This window comes from Plectropomus leopardus, chromosome 12 (assembly GCF_008729295.1).
Source record: "Plectropomus leopardus isolate mb chromosome 12, YSFRI_Pleo_2.0, whole genome shotgun sequence".
Lineage (NCBI taxonomy): Eukaryota > Metazoa > Chordata > Actinopteri > Perciformes > Serranidae > Plectropomus > Plectropomus leopardus.
The window spans coordinates 6,958,477-6,974,235 of NC_056474.1; the positions used below are offsets into that span (position 1 = coordinate 6,958,477).

Sequence of the window (15,759 nt, forward strand, 5' to 3'; positions counted from 1 at the left end):
ATGTTTGAAATTTTGGCTCAGAGGCCGCATCCAGCAGAGCTTGTGTCTCCTCTCTCTTGAGCCTATATTATATTTGTGATATAGCCTAAAAATATTGTGATATTATTTTAAAACCATATCGCCAAGCCCTACTCCCAAACCCTGTCGAGTTTTAATATTGTAAAATTGTGCAAGAAAAACCAAACACGCCAAATATCAAATACAATGTTTCTTTATTATACGTTTTCCTCATCAGAGGCTTTAAAAACCACTTGGTGACAACAAACTGTTACTGGTGAATGAATAATCTCCCGTCCTGTCGAGTCAGCGCGGGCACACAACCAGACAACGAAGCTGCTCTCATTTCACCTCCGACCAAATCAATTTTACCTTTTTTTTGACCTCAGCTTCTACACGGGAATGTTGAACTCGATTTTTAGGCATCATAAATGAATCGGAAAGATACAGTATCTTGACTGGCGTACAGAGCGGCAGTCGACCTCTGGTGTTTATCATGAAACCTTCGAGTCACAAATGGACTTTTAAAAACAAAAGCAGGATGAATATTGGATATATAGAAACCATGATTTCTTTAACCCTTTCTGAGTATACATAAACATATAAATACATGAGCCAACGGCTTTTGTCAGCCCATTAATTAAAAAATATTGTGCAAATGCTTCGTACGAACTAATCTACGAACACTAACACAACCCGTCACTCGCTCCTCAGCTCGTACGTTAAACTGCAGCACACCAGCATTAAGAGTTCGTGTTTTTCATAAAGCGACGACCACATTCTACTTCACCTCCCAACATGGACACAATAAGGCCAAAACCAACTTTTAAGACACAAGATTAACTACTGGAGGGGAACAAAACTGTGTCTGCCGACGTTTTAACTGTCGCAGTCATGTATACAGTCTGCACTATAGATTAAACCCTGGCTGCGTATAAAGGGTAAAAACAAAATCATGCAAAACAAAATATACCAAAAGTAAGATGAGAAAACGACAAATCCTTCAGTTTAAAAAAAAACAAACAACAAAACTCTGATAGCTTTGGCTCAGTCAACATCTGTAACACCACATTTTAAAAAGTGAGTCTTCTGCCGTCACTGCTGTAGTTTATATTGTGACAGTTTATATTGTAATGGAGGGATAAAGACAGCTACAATGGCTTGTTATGTAGTGTGCTTTTGAGAAAATACGGAGATCCTTAAGGCCCCGTCACACCAGAAAGTGGCACAGTGAAGAATTTGTCCGTGGAGGATTGGTGACTACTCTGCATATATATGTTGAGGTCAGATATCCGATATCGATCGTTTATATTTGAGCGGCAGATAAATAGTCCATTCAGAGGGGCAGAACACATTAAACTAAGGCCTGATCACAAGTTAGCTTTATATTAGTGCAATCTTTTGTTTATTTTTGTTACATGCAGATCAATGTTCATCGAGATTAACCTGAAATTCTGGCCCATGGGAGAGAAGGTAGCCCAAAATATTGGCCCTCACCCCAGGGAGGCTTTATCGTCATCAGAAAATAGCCGGTGTGTTCAAAATTGGGTTACAACTAATAATTACTTCTGTTATTAATTCAGTCAGTTCTTGATTAATGAATTAATTCTGTCTTTAATAAGTCAGAAATTCTAAAACGCCTTTCGTATTTTCTTAGAGCCTGAGATGACGTCTTATTTTATTTGATCAACAGTTGAAAACCCCAAAAATATTTAGTTAATTTTCATGTATGAGACCAAAACAATGAAGAAGCTGAAACCTGCAAATCTTAGGCTTAAAAAATGACAATTATTTGATTATCAAAATGGATGCTGGTTAGTTTTCTGTCAGCTGTCAAATAGCTGCAGCTCTTCATAACTGCCTAAAACAACTCCTCTTTTGTGGAGCATTTAATAATTTATTAAAGTGGATGGAGCAACACTGCTAATACGTTACGATGGCTCAATAAACTTGGAAAAAATAGGGGATTTACCTCGTCCCTGTGAACAAATCCACTAACTGCAGTGATTCCACTGAAATGACTGATTTCGTTGTGAATTTTTGCTGTTTTGAACGCTGGTGTGACCGGGCCTTTAAAGAGGTAAGAGCCTCTGCTCGGTGTCAGAGTATTTAGTGTTCAACAGCTTCCAGATTTGGCTTTTCTTTCCCTTTAGGCGGTACAGACTGTTAACAGAAGAAGGTGTTAGGGCTGCGGTGCAGGTTTTTGTACTCCGTTTGTTTGTCTGTTTCAATGCCTCGACCTCGTGTGTCCGATCCTGGCGCCCCGCTGAGCCAGCCGTTCAGAAAGCACAGATCTCCTCTTCCTTTTGCACCAAGTGCAAATTATAACATCCATACTTAAAAATGTCCACTGACTGAGACAAAATTTAAAAAAACAAAAAAATAACAAATAAAACATGGAGTGAAATGTAAAATGCCGTACTGGAACGTCCTTTCAGTTAGATTTATTTTCCTCCTCGTCTCGCTCAGCGGGGGGCGTTTCTTGAGGCGGGTGATTGGGTGAGTCCTCCTCTGTGGTTTGTGGCTCCGGTTTAGTCGAGTGATCCTCTGTCTGTGGCGCTGCAGTTTGTGTACAGTTGATCGGCGCGAGCACTATGGGAGGCTGCAGGGGACAAAAACAGTGTCTATATAAGATGGCTGGATTGTGTGGAGCCGAAAACTAAATGTAATGAAAACAGAGGACAGAATAGAAAAGACAAACAAAACCAAAGAAAATACAGTCATTCCTCTGTTCACGGGTAGATTTAAGGCTAAATGGACTGTTTATGATCCCCAATTTAAGGAGCCTTAATGTTGTCAGAGGTATTCCTGTACGCAGAGATATAAAACAAAAAGTCCCAGATATGCATAGAGAAAGAGACGAATACCAAAGAAAATCCCAGTAAACCACACAGATAACATGCTAACAATTTAACACCAGCTGATCTAAATCACCCATCACCACCAGTAATAGCCGCTAACCACTAATCTGTCAAAGATCTGTGTGCAGAAACAAAACAAAACTACTCTTGAGGGGAATAAAACACAAAAAAAGGAACCTTATAAAAGATGTTTTAATGGTAGTGTAAAGTAGCAAGCTCAGATGGAGTACCTGCAGTGACATTCACAGACAGCTGAGCCCTCAGCAGCAGACTAGAGCACACCACAGTAAAATAAAGGGCAAGGAGCAGCGATGGGAGGAAGGTGAGGGAGGGTGGACAGTAGAACAGAAAGAGGCAGTTGGAACGGATGGAATTATTTAAAGGGGTTACTCAACTTAAAATTCTACTTTACTCTGCATGTTATTAAACTCTAGGGTTTTTTTGTGTTTTCTTTTGTTGATAGTTTTTTGTTCTTCGGCAGTAGGCGGTCATATCAAACTGGTATTCACCACAAATCCACTTCCAGTCCAGAACTGGGGCAACTCCCTGCGCCACAGCGCTACAGTGAGGCTGGTGAGCAGAGTGCAAGGCACCAGGTAGAGCAAGGCCGGCTGACCCATCTGCATCAAGGCCAGAGCCACGAAGGTGATCAGCAGGCCGATACCGTAAGCTGACAGGAGACACAGACAGCACACACGCGGTCAGCATTTTAAAAGTCTAGTCATGTTTAACCAACAACGTAATGCAGTTTGTCGCTCTAAAGACCCATTTACACTGAATTAATTATTTTCGTGTTCTGCGTTCAGATGCCTTTCACTAGCATTCAAACCTCTGAAATGTGAGAAAACTGATTTGATTTCTTTCAAAAACAACTTGGCAAGAAATGTTCTATAAACTGTAAAAAAAAAAAATCAGTAAAATGTGACAACCCCCCCCCTCAAAATTTAGCTGGGGGGTTTTATTGGAAATTATTTTAAAAAATGAAGGAAAAAACTATACTTATAATTATCTTATTATTATTTAATGTTACAGAAAAAAAGAAAAACATTTGGTTAGCATAACACTGTTTTAGGGTCTTTTTTTGATACCTTTTTGTTGGCTTATTTTTGGCTCATTTTCTTGTAACTTTTTACTAATTTCTTCTAAATTAGTAAAATATCTTCTTGAATTTTTCATCTCTCTCTTCCTGTGTTTTTGAAATAAATTGAGCTAATTTGCTTAGGTTTCAAAGGGATAACATTAGCTGCCCTGGTAGGTGATTTTAATCATGATGAGAACGTTTCTGTGGGTAATCAGTAATAATCGAGTGACAGTAAGAGCCACAATTACCTACACTTTCCCTTTGTAATTTAAATGTCATCCAGAGCCACATTCTTTGATTTCAAAATAAATTCCTGAATATTTTTTTCTGCAGGAAGAGCTGTTTGTCCTAAACACCCATCGTCCCACTGTCCCATTTGTATATGGTTGCAAGAAAAGTAAATAAATAGAAATAAAATCGAAATTTAAGTAAGATTATAACTTGAAATAAAATAAGTATGTCCTTCACTTTATTCTTATTTTTTTCAGCTCAGTGTGAAATTTGTCTTCTGTGTAAAAATGGAGGATGTCAAAAAATGCTTTTGCAGTATCTAATGGATGGGAACATTTTATCACTTGCAATAGATATATTTGGAAACTATTACAAGAGAAAAAAATGTAAAACCATCAGGAGAGCAAGACCCTGTAAAAACTTATTAAATAGGCTGTTGTAATGGCGTCCAGAGCAATGGGCTAATTGATATAGGAGCACAGTATTTATTTTTTATTGCCAACCTCCCCTTTAACATTAATCCTGTCTGAATAGGTCTGATCATAACGCTACAGCAGCATTTCACCAGATACAATCCTCACGTGACCCCTGCTCGTGTACATACCGATTGTGCAGGCCACAAAGTAGATCCTAGAAGATTGTGTTAAAATGTCAAATCTGTGACAGTACGCCACCAGCAGACCTGACAGAAGAAAAAAACATAAGGCATTTATAAATAGGCATGAATTGAAGTCAGTGGGGTCCACGTTTAGCAACAGCACAGTTATATCAAAAGTTCAAAACGTGTATTTGTAAAGTTTTGCACAACTCGCGCTGTATAATCCTAATCATGTTTGTGCACTTCAGATGCACGCACTTGCCCAGATTCACTACCCGTCTGTGCGTGAGACTATTAATGCAAATGTGTTTTTAATAGTAAGGTTTCCGCATACATGCATGTGTTAATGTCCTGAGCTTTCGACCGGATAAATGAGACTTGGATTATACAGCACAAGTTGTGTGACAGTTTGTAAATGGACGTTTTGATAGTTTTGCATTTTTAAATTATTATCAATTAAACGCGGTCCCCTTTTACTTCAATTCAACAAGAATTTTCTCTTAATTTGGATTCTTTGTTCACAGTGAAAGAAAAACAGATTTCTTCTAATGTTAACACTGGGTGAATAATTAATAAATAATTAACACTTGACATTTCCTAATACACCAAATAAGCTAAATGAAATAAAATATTTCACAAAAAAATAAGGAAAGGTATTATTGTGCAGCCATTAATTTGTGAGAACTAAACCTTGTAATTATATATCATTAGATTTGCAGCCATGAAAATGTGGGTCCTCTGAAATTACATAGCTGGCAGCCACAACAGTGTTTTCTGCTCCTCTGAAAGTCTAAACAGGGTGTCTGTGGTCATTGGTGGTTCAGTAATTTTCTCGTTGTGACCATAAAAAACCCATATTATAAGCTTTAATCAGTTTGAGTTTCTTGTGGTGGGATGACGCAGTTAATTACCCGGTACTAGGATATCGCCAAAGCCCAGGAGGGAGAAGGGCCGGTCACAGAGAGCCAGAGGAGAGGAGTTTAACCTGGGCACTTTGAGCACCATGGGAAGCTGGAGGAAACAAACATTCATCAGCGTTTGTACAGACAGGGGCGAGTCAAATTCAAGGAACTTTCAAGTACCTTGTCAAGGACTTTCAAGAAGGAAATTGTTTTCTCCACAGTTATATGTTACAAGAGAAAATTGTGAAAATCCGTAAATCAAGCAAACAGGCTACCTGGGCCTAAAAATTAACTTATTGTTAAAAACCGTTAAATTATTCACGGCATGTGACTGGCAAAGGACAAAGTAATTAAAGAAATTCATCAAATACGTTTCATGAAATAATTGATATTTCTGTTTTTCTCTCAATTATATTCAAGTACTTTTTCAAGGATCAAATTAAATGTCTGATTTTCAGGGTATGTGGGAGTAAAAGTCAAGTACTTCCAGCACCTTGTATGAACACTAATCAGTGCTCCTATCAGCTGCTTTTCCTCCGAGCTGAAAGGTTTGGAGCGTTGTAAAATCTGAAAACAAACTCACCTTTTCATGCGTGGAGGAGTCAGAGGGACCAGCCGCTACCTCCACCATTATACTTTCCCCACTCTGTGGAGAGAAAGCCATGAGTAACGTAAGCATGACACACTGACTGCAGACATTTGAACACCCCTGAGAAAGCAGTCTTGACTTACCTTTGTGAAGAAGGGTGTAATAAATACAAAGAAAACATCGTAGACAAAAAGGACCGACAGTAATAAGGTGCAAGCCTGCAGAGAAGAGACCGAAAAATACATCAGGTGAGTTTACAACCAACACGTATTATTCCAAACGCAGTTAAAACACTTTTGACATTGTTGTTGTTTATATGAGTGCTGACCCACCTTAAATGTGGGGAGTCTGACTGTTTTAAGCATGTAGAGACAGAAGGCGATCCCCAGGGCGTCCTGCAACACCCACGCCCACCTGGAGGACACATAACAAGACTGTGAGTCAGCCAGCACCATCAGCAGCATATAATGTACTTCTAACATGTTATCTCACACACACACACACACACACACACACACACACACAGAAAAATGCTACTATTATGTCACGCAACAAGCAACCAACACCGTAGGCTCTTAAACCACCGTTTAGAGATTAAATGTAATACTCTGGCCTACTGTTGCAGATATCCTTTTAAATGTAAATAAAAATTAATTTCAGTGCATCTGCAGCCCACATGATAACACTGTTATCTATTAATATTTCTGCCAGGATAGTAAATACTTTTGTAAATAATAAAAGGACTAACACACACAACGTGTAAACATCCTGTCAGTTTTAATGCAGTGACTGTTTTCCGTGTACACGTGACTGAATTTTGCACTTTTTTTCTCTTTGCACTTACTGGTCTTCATTGCGAAACACCATCCACGTGATGCTGACACCGATGCAGACGGCCGACAGCAGCAGCATGCGGATCTGTGGCCGTTTGTGCAAGTACGGCAAGTTGTTCTCTGGGACCCTGTGGCCATAAGACAAACCCACAAAGTGTGCAGTGTTTTCTCAGGCTAACCATTAACTTACAATAATTATATGCCTAAAATTATACCCTGAGGTCCCATCTCTGTCTTGAACCACATTATTTGAGGGTGTATAGTAAGTAAAGTGAATGAGTAAACAAATACACAAAGCTCGGTAAAATTATGCAGCTGTATGGACATTCAGAAACTGTAGACTTTTTGGGTAGCCAGTATTATGTAACCATGTTAACAGTCTCACCTGCACTTGCAGAAAGGAAGTCTCCTGACAAAAGGCCACAGACAGCTGTGGAGGCCGACAGCGGACGCCACACAGAAGATGGCGATGACCCAAATGGCTGAACAGTGAGGAAACAGAGGACGCAGGCGGGAGATAAGTTTACATTATTACATGATATTCACTCATATTTCATTGAAGAAATTCAATTTTTGGGGTGTTTGGTTTTTAACAAAGTTAGTCTTTGAATATCTGAATAGTGGTGTCAGTTTCACCGCTGTGTCGAGTATTTAATGTGCTGAGTGATCAAAGACAATAAAAGCTCAGAAAGCTAAAAAAAAAGCTAGCAGATCTTAAGACACAAGGAACACAATCTCGATCACGTTCTCCACACTCTATCCCAAAAAAGTGCCTTATCGAGTCATGCCAGACCACAAAGACCGAGGGAAAAATTACAGACTGAGTTTGAGCACAGCAATAAATACTGGGCAGACAGGACTGAAACCACTAATAATCTGTTGGTCACATTAAAGTGGATCTGACCAAAGAGCTTTTTTTTTTTAACAAAACCTGAACGAGTATCTTTGATCAGCATATTGAGTGTCATATTATCAACGTTCCTGCAGATCAAGACATGTTAAAGACTTTTTTTCAGAGCCATTTGGTAAATTATTTAAAAACAAAAAAAACATATTAGAGATATATGTTTTCAATTACTTTGAGATTGTAAAAAGATTGATCTAAGATATTTTAATACTAATTAAGGCCCTATTTTTACATTAATGAAGTCAGTGCCTTTTGAGACTTTTTAAGGAACCGCGGGAACCCTGATTATGTGTGTTCAGGTCGATGATGTGTAGGTGTTTTCGTGTCGTACCCAGGCGATCATAGAAAAAGTAGAGTAGCACCAGCATGCTGCAGCACATAACCACGAACACACAGATCATGATGGGGGTGACGTCTACGGTCTCCTCGTCCTGCTTCTCCGCACCGTCGTCCCGTTTGTGCTTCATGTAGCGTCTGCAGGAGGAGGAAGGAAATTCAGGGAGGCGTGCTGACCTGAGCAGGCCTGTTTGGGAAGTTCAGAACTCTAATGATCAGCGTCTATGCACAGCTGGAGCCAGCTTTTCAAGGAAAATGGTCTCGGTGCAGTTAGTGAGCCTCTTAGGTTTTACTTTCACTTGTTTTAGTTTTCACTGATGGTTGGTGACTTGCCAAAGCAGCCAGGACGATCATCCGAACATCGGCAGTCAATATTTACCATCATTAGGCCGACTGGCTGGCCGGGACTTACTTCCTTCCCGAGTTCCAAACACACACACATATTCCAAAATGTTTTTTTTGCCCGCGGTCCTGTGCGTCAGAGACCCCATCTGACTGTGCCCTCAGTCACCTTGGCAACTCCGTCAGGAAGGACCGACTCGGATTGGCTCGGGCCGATGAGTCACTCTTACAGCCTCAAGCAAACATCGCTGCCCTTTAGTGGAGTCGCAGGGACACAATGCAGACTGCTCGGGTAGAGGCGAATAAGAGGAAAGACGGAGCTATTACACGCTTGTAGCTCGTCGCCAAGAAAACTGTGACTAATTTTCCCTGGAGATGACCCCCTGATTAACTTTGATTTAAATTTAGCAGTGTAAAAGCACAGAATGCAGGCAGAAGGAAACTCTGTGGCCTATAATAATGTCATCTAGTGGAAACACATACTGAAGTAAACTCTTCATCACAACCAGCATCATTGTTGATAATCAGCTACCAGTTTTGTCCCTTAAAAACAACTTTTGTACCATATTTAGATTAAAACATTCATTTTAAACCAGACAAAAGGTATCCCTGAGGGCTGGGAATCTGGTATCAACCAAAATAACGCAGCTCACGTAGTATCTAAACATCTTCAGTCAAACAATTCCTGCATTCGATCCTTTTTGTCCCGGGGTCTGCGGAAGGGGAACGTGATAACTTACTTCCGTGATATATGAGAGACAAAAAATGACCACTATTACCACTACAGTGCGTCTCAGTCTCACAGTCTGCAGGAGGCTGAAGTCTGAAATGTGTCAGTTTCTTGACTGTTTATATTCCTTAAGGAAGTACGGGTCCGCCAATCAAAAGAACTGAATGCGAGTGTAAAAAATGTTTTTGTTTTTTTTTCAATTTGCGCAATTTGAGGGTAAATGGAAACCAGCCATTCATCGCTTAACGAGAACTGGTATTGATACTGGTATTGTCATTTTTTAAACAATTCCCAGCCCGATTATCCTCTGCTCTGAGAATAAAAAGCCATCATTCATTATCCTCCAGTGCATCACTGCCCGTCATGACCAGCACATCATGTGGAGTAATTTCTCTACAGGTTGAAACACTTAAACCCAACTGACGATATAATGCTGATAAGTGAGTTTCCTCCATCACGTCCACTTACTTCTTGCTGTCTCTGCTGCCGGCCCAGTAGCCTCCGATTGCAACTGTCCCTACAGCCATCAAAAAGATGATCACCATGTTGTAGTCCAACACCGGCTCATTGGGTGCGTACATGGCGACCTGTCTTCCTTTACCAAAAGTCTGCAGGAGGTGGAAACAGACTTTAGTCAAAAGATTTTGCTAAATCATTGCGTAGCATACTTCTCCGGTGTAGATTCTCACCAAACTTGCATTATTTTACATTTGGCAAAGATCCAGTTTGTATTTTTGCTTATTTATTACTCTCAACCTGAAATATATCCACATCGGCTCTTGCTGTCATACTGTCAAATGTTTAGAGTTTATTAACTTATCAGAAAGAGACAAACTGATACTGTTTGGAGCCTCACAGGCAGCCAGATGTTTATTTGTCTACCATTTCAATAGCCTGTGTCTGAACTCTCACCTTGCTTATGTCCAGCATATCAGAGTAGCTGAGCAGCGCTACAGGAATGTCAATCTCCTCATACTGAGTCTTGTTCCCTGCTGGTGGTGTCTGCAAAAAACAAACGAAAGAAACTTGTATTCTCTTTTCTGAAGTGCCAGAATCAGTTTGATCTTAATGCAAAGTGAATAAAAGCCTGAAGATAGAGTTCTAAGCAGCGTTACCAGTCTGTCCTTGCTGACGATGAGCAGGCCCTTGGCACCGTTAATCTGGGCCAGTCGGACCTTTTCATAGAAAGTGCAGTTGCCTCTCATCACCATGGGGATGCGATTTGGGAAGCCACCCTCCGGGACGTCAGAGGGCGAGCACAGGACCGATGTTGTCAGGTCATAGATCTGAAGACGTGACTTGAAGACAAAAGATTTGCAATGTTAGCCAGAGCAAGGACGACATTCTGTTAGTTTTCAAAACTTAATATAAATTTTTAAAAAAAGACAGCACTTATTTGATGTGAATTTATTAAGAGGCTGTGCTTTCAAAAATGCTTCCAAAATGAGGTGCAAGTCTTGTCTTGACTGTTTTAGGATCTAGGATTTCTAAAGATACAATTAAACACAAAAAAATGTAATCCTTTATGCTTTTTTTCCCCTCTAGGGTGGATTATTGTTGCTCATTGTATTCTGATATAAATCATACAGATCTCCAACATTTGCAGTCGGTTCATAAAGCAGCTGCCAACAGGCACTGAGAGTGGAGAGATCAGATTTCAACATCCTGTATGAGGCTTCCTGAAAGATTTTATCGATCACGTGCATATAACTCTAAACTGTTGTGGATACCCTCTGCTCTTTGAGGCTATGAACTATGCAGGTCTTTTTTTATGAAGTCATTATTATTTTACACTTCTTGTCGCTCTCTCATGACTTACTGCCTTGTTGAGGTCCTGAGGTAGACGAGCCCACTGTGAGTTGAAGAATATGCAGTAATCCTTTCCTTTGCTCTTGCCCTTGTCACTGAAATGGGCCATGCCGTACTCTCCCACCACCTGTCGGCATGACAACAGCATCTGTGTTATTTTATAAGTTCATTAAATACTTGAAACTTTGATTTTTGGACCATATACTGGAATATTATTTCCAGGTGCACATGAACTGTTGTTGCCGTTTCACCTGCAGTCTTGTAGCAAAGTGAAAGTCAAATGTATTGCTGACAGAGAATGATCAGTTAAACAGTTTTTCTCTAAACAGTTCGTAGCACCGTCAGCTGCAAACTCACTGAGCAATTTAACACTTAAAAGATGTTTAGTAAATGTGTCTATTCTATGTCTATTTGTCTTCAGAAGTTTAGATTTCTGACATGCAAGGTTAAAAAAAGTCAAAGTTTTGTAGATGTCAAGTCTTCGCCTCCATGAAGAGTAAAAACGGAAAAAACCCCAAACATTCATAATGTACACCCTGGGCTATACAGTACTTTTTATAAACAGTCTTTATTGTTCAGTATTTTTTATTAACAGGAATATTTTAAAATATGGTCTTAAATCAGGCTATATGTAGCCGATACATCCTGTTCTATAACAAGGATAAAGCTTGGAGATGATGTTATATAACTGATTAGTGGGGATTTATTTTGGATGTTAGCCATATTAAGACTTAGAGGTGATAATTTGACTGATTTGAGGAAAGGAGGAGAGAAAAGTGAGTTTTTGTGGTACTGCATAACTTAGAAATGAATATGAAACCATGAGCATGCCTGCAGCCTGAAAGCAGGTGGCACAGATTTGACGCCACCTGACGCTGATTGGCTGTTTCCCTGCTGTAATTTGATTGGCGGTGTACCAATTAGTGTTGGCGCGCGCTCGCGGGTTTCAGACGTTAGTATTTATCATAAATTAGTCAATGCGGATGTGGATTATCTTCTGCGGGACACATTTCTAATGTCTTTTGGAGAAATATTTGAGACTAAACACCTCGGTGCCCATCAGCTGCGGGATACTGTTGGACACCAAACCGCTGGTAAAAATGATATTTAAGGTGGAGCGGCTCTCCGGGACAAAAATGGCCAAACAAGATCGGACAAGCTACAAAACCGCATATACAGGAGAAACTGACCATGCGACTGCAAGCTAAGGAGAGCAGGTAAGGGCCCAGTATAATTATTACCTGCTTTAAACTGTGTGGAAAATGTGAAATGGCACATACTGTTTGATTGTAAAACTGTACTTTTCTGGTTGTTGCCCTACAAAGTTTTAATCCTTTTTTCCATCTTAAACGATACCGTGTATTAGTATACACATCGTAGTACGAAGTGCTGTTGAATTGTAGTGAAGTGGACAAAATAATACTATGAACACATCCATAGTTCAATACAGTTAAATCTACATTTTCAAGACAAAATGAACATTTGAATGGAAACTGCTGCAGTGTTGTAATAGATTGCGTTAGCTAGTGTTAGCCATGCGTGCCTAATAAACTGGCAGGATATCGGCCGATGATCTACTACTAGTCAGTGCTAGACTACTGCAGTTGAAATCCTAAGGCACTGTTCAATATTTATAACAGTGGAGAGCAGGGGTGGTGCAAAAAGGGGCGGCATAACATAATTTTTAAGCAGTGGTGAGGGACTTCTTTTTTTTAGTTTTGCTTAAGCGGGGCATATAATTTTGAATGGCTGTATTGTGTATTTACTTATCATTTATTTATTTTTTTAAATAACATGCCATATATTCTTGAAATTGGCCAAATTCTACTTACAGATATTATACAAATTGCTCTGTATAGACTGTTCATCATAGCCAGAAATTGTAAGAGAAATACAACAAATTTTAAATGTCTGTATTTTGTATTTACTTGATTTTCAAAGAAAACATGCCATGTATTCTGTAAAAATCAACCAAATTCTACAAATTTAAATTACACAATTCCTCTATAATATTTCTCATTCAAGAAACTATAAAAACAGACATAATCATTTGACTTTCACATTTCCAACAATCCTTGGACACATAATGTGAGAGGAATGTTTCTATCAGAAAAGCGAAAGCGAAAGCGGAAAACCAAAACTTCACTTTAATGTTTAAACATCAAAAAAAACAAAACTAATATATGTTTTAGGGAAGATTAGGCATTATCCCCAAGTCTCTCGGGGAGGCTCAAAAACATATTTTTAGGAAAGTAAAAACAAAAAACGAAGTCACGCCGCAGCCACTCCCGTCCTCTGAAAAGTTAAGAACAGTCCCTAAAGACTTAAAGTGCCTGATCTACAAAACCTTATTTTCTGTTTGTAATAACAAACGATCAACCGGTATGTCGTTTGTTATAAAGACCAGAGAAAACAACACAGTTACACTTTAACAGGGGTCAAAGTGCAGTTCAGTATTTCAGACATAAATATCAACACATTTTAATCCTCATCTCACACATTTCAGACGCGTTAACACTGATTTCTCACTGCAGCATGATGCGAGTTGCTAGCTAACATTTTCCGATCTAATGTCAGTTAATCGGACCTAAAATCCAGTCTGTCATAACCGATAAAGGGGTTAAAATGATGTGGTGAATCAGCAGTAATCCCGCTCCGTTAATGTAGCATAAAAATGTGAGTGATGTGCGGGTTTCCAGGGCCCGCGGTGATCTCCGCAAGCTAACAGTAATAGCATCCGAGCTAATAATCCCGGAACGCGGCTGGAAAAAAAAACAACCTGTTTCTGTCGGCCCCGTGCCGAAATGCGAAACAAACGCACAGAGAAACAGTTTCTGAAGAAACACGGTCAGTCTCTCTCACCTTCTGGACGAGAAAAGCGGCCCAAATCAGTGTTTCGGGGACCCTCATGATGCCTAGCTTGTTGTTGTTTCCCCCATCAACCAACCAACCGCTCGGCTCGAGCCCCCTCACGCGAGCCCCCACCAGCTGTTCCAACAAGCGACGCCCATTTTTCTCAGCGGGGTTTCTGATTGGCTGTCACCGTCGTAAGAAAGTGAACGCGTCCCTGATTGGTTGAAGTCAAAGTCATTCAAAAAAAATCTAAAGCATTTTAGTCTATTTAACCAGAGCTCAAGAGTTTCTAAAGATGTTTGATTTTATTTTTTTTTATTAATGATAGATTTGATGAGTATACATGAGTGATCGATTTTTTTTAAAGGATTGAGGACATTTCATGAGGTAAAACATAAAATACAGACCTGATTATTTTTTAGGTTTCACATAAAATAGGTTTGCAAATATGTAATTTATTCCCCACTGCCAGAGTCAGTCAATTTATGTGATGCTATACGTTTATAAATAGATAGATAGATATACTTTATTGATCTCAAAACTGAGAAATTGGGATGTAGCAGCGCCATACAGTAAGAACAGAGAATAAAGAGCACACATTATTAATAGAGTATAAAGGAATATGCTTAAAAAAACCTAAAAAAAAAAAACTAAGACTGTACATATCTACATATATATACATGTGTAAAGTGCGGAACATTATCTGTATAAATATAAATAAAAATAAAGTCAGCAGTGCAGTTTATAATGATGTAGGTCATACAAGTAGGTATGCCGTGTTTTTTTTAAGTCACAGTGTAGTGTAACATTCAAAAAAATCATAAAAACATTACAGTATAGTATGACGGTACAAAGAAATCACAAAATAACAGTATAGTATGTCATTTAAAAAGTCACACTATAGTGTGTCATAAAAATTTCATTTAAAAATTCACAGGATGGTGTGTCAGAAACATCATACTATAGTATGTCATAATAAAATGTATTTTAAAAAGTCACAGTATTGTAATTTTATAAAAAATCATGGCACAGTATTTGTAAAAAATAAAAAGAATCAGTATAATATGTGATTAAAAAAACAAACAGTATATTATGTTACCAAAAAAATGAAGAGAAAAAGCAGCACAGTATGTCATACAAATAATTAAACAATCACAGCAGAGATTCAGGAAAAATAATCTTTAAAAATCACATTATAGTGTGTCATAAAAAATCATAAAAGTAACAATATCATATGTCATAAAAAAGTTTTGAAAAAAATAACAATATTGTATGTCATCAATAATATTTTGAAAATCTGTGTTTTATTGCATTGCAATGTATAAAGTTACAGTATAGTATGTCATAAAAGTTTTAAAAAAATCACAGTATAGTATGTCATTTTAAAAAAAGCTTTAAAAAGGCATAACTGTATATATTATTCATTAATTCATTTTTGCCATTTGTTGAGGATTTCCTATTTGGCTAATGTTACCATCTCAAAATTCTGTCAAAGCTCTTAACAGCTCCAGACTTATGTTGCATGTTACAGAAAGAAGTCCACGTAGAATTAAAATCCTTCAGTCACCACACGACTTGGACTCTTGTCGTCAGATTTGAGCCAAAGAGGCTGGCAGCGAGGCTGGCATGGCTGCAGCTATGTTTTCCATCCCAAACCCTGTATTTTCACTGTAATTATAGATTACTGGAC

General features: G+C 38.8%; 1 protein-coding gene across 2 annotated transcripts; it reads right to left on the minus strand.

Annotated features, from left to right (window-relative positions):
- Nucleotides 1-195: 195 nt before the first annotated feature.
- On the minus strand, nt 196-14,172 carry sppl2 (signal peptide peptidase-like 2). 2 transcript variants are annotated; one of them, XM_042497698.1, is made up of 15 exons: nt 14,079-14,172; nt 11,227-11,343; nt 10,523-10,705; nt 10,320-10,409; nt 9,876-10,015; nt 8,331-8,473; nt 7,478-7,574; nt 7,104-7,220; nt 6,592-6,673; nt 6,403-6,477; nt 6,254-6,316; nt 5,680-5,779; nt 4,775-4,852; nt 3,368-3,528; nt 196-2,599 (listed from the first exon to the last, which is right to left on the minus strand). In XM_042497698.1, exons 1-15 carry the CDS (start codon nt 14,124-14,126, stop codon nt 2,432-2,434), a joined length of 1,662 nt encoding a protein of 553 aa, XP_042353632.1. In that variant the 5' UTR covers nt 14,127-14,172; the 3' UTR covers nt 196-2,431. The 2 variants fall into 2 exon arrangements, 1 of the variants encoding a protein (XP_042353632.1); XR_006106392.1 differs by having other exon boundaries at nt 2,511-2,599; nt 3,254-3,528.
- Nucleotides 14,173-15,759: the final 1,587 nt, after the last annotated feature.